A 5,000-nucleotide genomic window follows, 5' to 3' on the forward strand; every position below is an offset into this window, starting at 1 on the left:
CCAGACGACGTTTTGCTACACTAACGCCATCTATTGACCACTGCCTAAGGATGCCTGCCAATTTCCCGCCAATGAAAACAGTCATACGCTGCAAAAATAGTCTTTGTCGTAAAAAGTTTCTTTAAAGAAATAAGTAATACCAAATAAAATATACAATTCACGAATAGTGATACTTTTGAGTAATTGATCCATTTGTAATTTAGTATATATATTTTGAATATATAGCAAATGTCCGCTAAATTTCTCTCTGATTGACTATGTTGACGATGTCGGTTCCAGGTCGCTTAGTAGGCCTACCTCCTCCACCAACCCCTCCCCCCCGCACCATATCTTGTTAATCTTTTTGCTTTCGCAGCATTCAAAGAACCTCCTAATTACTGTTCAAAAAGAGGAGAGCTGCAAGAATGCACAGTTTTGGAGTAAATGGAGAGCATGCTCTAGTAAACAAATACCTGAAAATCAATCCATGGTTCCCTAGTCTTTGGTAGTGCCATATCTTCTGTACCATAGTTTTGGGTTAGAGTTCGCTTGATTGAGAGTACACTCTGGTGCGCTATTTTATCTTGTTCCTCTTCCTCTTGTTTTTTTTTATAGTTTATATATGGTACATATAATTTCCTGTTGTTAATTATCTGAAAATATCTTGTTTTGATTGTTATTACTTTTCTCCTAGCGTATTTGTTCCCTTGTTTCAATTCCACACTGGGCTATTGTTCCCTGTTGGAGCCCTACGGCTTATAGTATCCTGCTATTCCAACTAGGGTTGTAACTTAGCCAGTAATAATAATAATAATAATAATAATAATAATAATAATAATAATAATAATAATAATAATAATAATAATAATAATAATAATGTATGAAACCTTCTAAACTCGGCCAAGGATTTCACATTTTCACAACAATTGAATTTCATATATGAAGATATGTGCTCATAAAGTACGAGTAGCAAAGGTAAGAAATGAGATTGAGCAATGACCATATTCACAATAATTGTCTGACCATATATAGATACCTATTATGAAGTTCAATATCGAGATAAAAAGTTTGAGAAAAACCATCAGCATCTCTATGTTAATTATATCCCTTTAAGGACCAAATAGCCCAAACGGGATCTTTAAAACAGCTACTTTTGGGTAGTCGTGGTGAACATGTTTATGCCTGTCTGAAATTGACGCTTTGGCAACTCATAGAGACACGCCTCTGCTCTTCGAATCAGCCAATCAGAAGCCGCCTGCCCTTCTCGCCAAGTCTGTAGCTCCTTCCAAAGACACCTCACTTGTGCTCCAGCCGCAAAAGTGTCAAGACCCGTCGCAGTAACGTCCACGTTTCCCCCCCCCCCCCGACCTTCGTAATCATGGTAAGTACACAGTGACTGTAGGATAGTGAAGCCGAGTGATATGTTTACCTTTTGATGTGGGTTTCAATGGCTGTAGTGTTACTGACGTGTCATAGTGACTATCGGAAAAAGTATAGATCCCGCATGGGCTACCTCGGTCGAGTTTAGGCGGACCACGCTCATCCAATATGGGATCTATTGGACCGTAACGGTTCTACCGCGCACTAGGTTACGACGCACATCGTTTTTGCAATTTATTTTAGTGATTGTCTGAGACATTTGTGAATAGTTTTGACCATATTTGTAGAAATAATAGTGATGATTTAGATATGTTAGGCTCATGTGCATTCAAAATATTACCTTACAAGGGATTAAATTACTTTTTTGTTAGGCAGTTACATTTTTTTCATTACATGATTTTAATTTTTTTTTTTTTTGCAGTTTCGTGGCCATACGTTTTATGGGCATCGCAACGCTGCATTGGAGACTCAGGAACGTACACCATGGGTTGCCCCTGACGATGCTGAAGGAAGTGATGTCGACGTGAGCCCTTTGGATGTCGACAGTGATGACGACGACCCTTCGTACGTTCCTGACGACGAAGGCCTTACTCTGGAGGATGCTTTTGACCCTCCCAATGCTAGAGGTTAGTATGAGAGAGAGAGAGAGAGAGAGAGAGAGAGAGAGAGAGAGAGAGAGAGAGAGAGAGAGAGAGAGAGAGAGAGAGATGGAGATGGAGATGGAGATGGAGATGGAGAGAGAGAGAGAGAGAGAGAGAGAGAGAGAGAGAGAGAGAGAGAGAGAGAGAGAGATTTGTTTAAAAAAAAATTTAAAAGCCTAGTTGTTACAATGGTTGCTCTTTAAATTTGTTTTCATTGTGTTGCTCTTTAAATTTTTGTAAACAATAAGTATTTTTTAAACTTATTTGTGTACTTGCATACTCACTGACATACACATGCACACACATGCATACTCACTGACATACACATGCACACACATTCATACTCACTGACATACACATGCACACACATGCATACTCACTGACATACACAAGCACACACATGCTTACTCACTGACATACACATGCACACACATTCATACTCACTGACATACACATGCACACACATGCATACTCACTGACATACACATGCACACACATGCATGCACACACACCAGCACACACGGTTCATTTACTGTTTCACTTATTTATTCTTGTTTCAGGTCGCAGGGTCAATGTTGTTGTCCCTCAGGAGATGCCTGTGGAAGAGGAAGGTGAAGGTGAGGTTAACCCTAAGAGGCCTCGTGTTGGTGAATGGAAGAAGGACGACATTGACATCCAACCCCTGCCCGACTTCATTCATCCACAGCCGGACTTCTTGAGGGAACCTTATGAGTATTTCTCTCAGTTCTTCACAGCTGAATTGAGGGATCACATCGTTTTCCAGTCCAACCTGTACTCAAGACAGAAGGATGTAGGCAGTAACTTCCACATATCAGAAGAGGATGTCATGGTTTTCCTTGGCCTCATCATATACATGGGCCTGGTTCCTCTCCCTAGCATCGTCGACTTCTGGGCCGTGAAGACCAGGATTCCTCAGGTTGCAGACTTCATGTCCAGGAACCGCTTCAAGGCCATTCGATCATCACTTCACTTCAACGACAATGACCAGGCAGCAGGCTCCCAAGATCGGTTCTTCAAGGTGAGAGTCCCCTTCAGCAAGGTCACCAGAGAGTTCCTGAAAGTTCCCGAGACTCCTATCCATTCCATTGATGAAGTGATGGTTGCCTACAAGGGCACAAGGGCTGGTAACCTTCGCCAGTATGTAGCCAAGAAGCCTGACAAGTGGGGCTACAAGTTGTTCTGCCGCTCCAGCGTGGATGGATTTGTGCATGATATTCTTATGTACCAAGGGGAGACAACCTTTGTGAGCCACCCTACTCAGCTGTCTGAAGAGGAGAATGCCATGTCTGTCACTTCCAAGTTTGTTGTCTCCCTTGTTAAGACCATCAAGGACCCAAGTCACGCAGCAGTGTATGCAGACAACTACTTCACCAGTATAGGGTTGGCTAAGTACCTGAGATCGAAGTATGGATGCCGGTATGTGGGAACTGCCAGGGAAAACCGAGTTGGACATCCTCCCCTGAAGTCTGTGAAGGAGATGAGCAAGAAGACGACGCAAAGGGGCACACTGGACTACGTCTCTTCTGATGGCATCCTCGTTGCAAGATGGAAGGACAACAGCGTCGTGACAATCTTGTCCACTGATGTCGGTGTCAACCCCATGGGAACAGTGGAGCGGTACGACAGGGCACAGAAGAAGAAGGTTCCCATTCCTTGTCCATCTGCCATCCAGATGTACAACAACCGCATGGGTGGCATCGACAAAAGTGACATGTTGACACACCTCTACAAGACCCCCTTCAGAGCAAAGAGGTACTACATGAGGCTCTTTGCTTACCTCCTGGACCTGATCATCTGCAACGCTTGGATTCTGTACAAGAGGGATTGCTTGGCTTTGCAGACGAACCCAAAGCCCCTCAAGGACTTCCGACTGGATATCTCCAATTGGCTGAGAAGTTTCAAGACATCAAACTTCAGGATTACTAGAAATTCTCTTGGCACCAGGGATGTCCCTTTGCCCAAAAGGGGCCAACGGGCAGTTTTGCCAAGTATAGAGTCACGCCAGGATGCCACTGCCCTACACATGCCAAAGCATGTCACCATGAGGCAGACCTGCAAGTTCTGTTCAACTGCAGGCCACATCCACAGGTCTCGCTGGATGTGTGAGGAGTGCAAGGTGGCCCTTTGCCTCACTGAAAATCGTAATTGTTTTGCTTTGTTTCATAAGATTTCCAAGTAATTTTTGTTTTTGCTCTTTTTCAATAGATTTTAAAGTAAGTTTTATAATGTTTCTATTTTATCAATGATGAGTAAGGTTTATTATATTTTTTGCATTTTCAGAGTATTTTTGTATTTTTATAGTATTTTTGTATTTATTGAATATTGTATTTTCTTGTATTTATAACGTATTTCTTATTTAATTAAATTGTTAAGCCATATATGTGTTTCTGTTATACATTGGCACTATAAAAAACTTTCTGTTATACATTAGAACTAAAAAAACAATGTTGGGCGAAACTTCAAAATCTGTGCCGTTATGGTCCAATAGATCCCATATGGGATGAGCGTGGTCCGCGTAAACTCGCCCAAGGTACCCAAATGGGATACTTCATTGCATGCAATTATTTCGGTAATTTGGAAAATTTTTTAAAAGTACACAAGAATAAAAAGGTCTTGTATTTTCTAATACTACAACATACTAAAAGGAATTTTTAAAGTTTCCCATAAAACCTAGGGTGGACCTTAAAGGGATATGAATTCTTGTGGCTGGATTTGGATATCTATTACCAGCAACATTGCGAACCATTCCATTCCTTAGAATCCTCAACATCCTCTCTTCGTGTAAACTTATGTGATATTGAACCTTTAACAGAACCCTTGCCACCGCCAAACTGTTTCAGTATAACTTATAATGCTAGCACATCTGAGTCAAATTCCTAACGTAAATTAATTCCTGGTTATGTTTAGAGTAAGTTCGAGATGAAGAGATTGCACAATTGAAATATTGGCAGAAGGACTCACATATATCAAATGGAATGT

The 5,000-nt window shown here is 41.4% G+C and overlaps 1 protein-coding gene across 1 annotated transcript; it reads left to right on the plus strand.

Moving 5' to 3' along the window:
• Positions 1 to 1,103: 1,103 nt before the first annotated feature.
• LOC137617838 (piggyBac transposable element-derived protein 3-like) lies at positions 1,104 to 4,399 on the plus strand. Its single transcript, XM_068347785.1, has 3 exons — positions 1,104 to 1,360; positions 1,781 to 1,985; positions 2,561 to 4,399. Exons 1-3 carry the CDS (start codon positions 1,358 to 1,360, stop codon positions 4,198 to 4,200), a joined length of 1,848 nt encoding a protein of 615 aa, XP_068203886.1. The 5' UTR covers positions 1,104 to 1,357; the 3' UTR covers positions 4,201 to 4,399.
• Positions 4,400 to 5,000: the final 601 nt, after the last annotated feature.

This window comes from Palaemon carinicauda, chromosome 24 (genome assembly GCF_036898095.1).
Source record: "Palaemon carinicauda isolate YSFRI2023 chromosome 24, ASM3689809v2, whole genome shotgun sequence".
Taxonomy (NCBI): Eukaryota; Metazoa; Arthropoda; class Malacostraca; order Decapoda; family Palaemonidae; genus Palaemon; species Palaemon carinicauda.

What these genes read in the sequence shown, in the direction of transcription:
- LOC137617838 (XM_068347785.1), top strand. An exon ending in TGACCCTCCCAATGCTAGAG is followed by an intron (nt 1,986 to 2,560) that starts GTTAGTATGAGA and finishes TTCTTGTTTCAG; the next exon opens with GTCGCAGGGTCAATGTTGTT.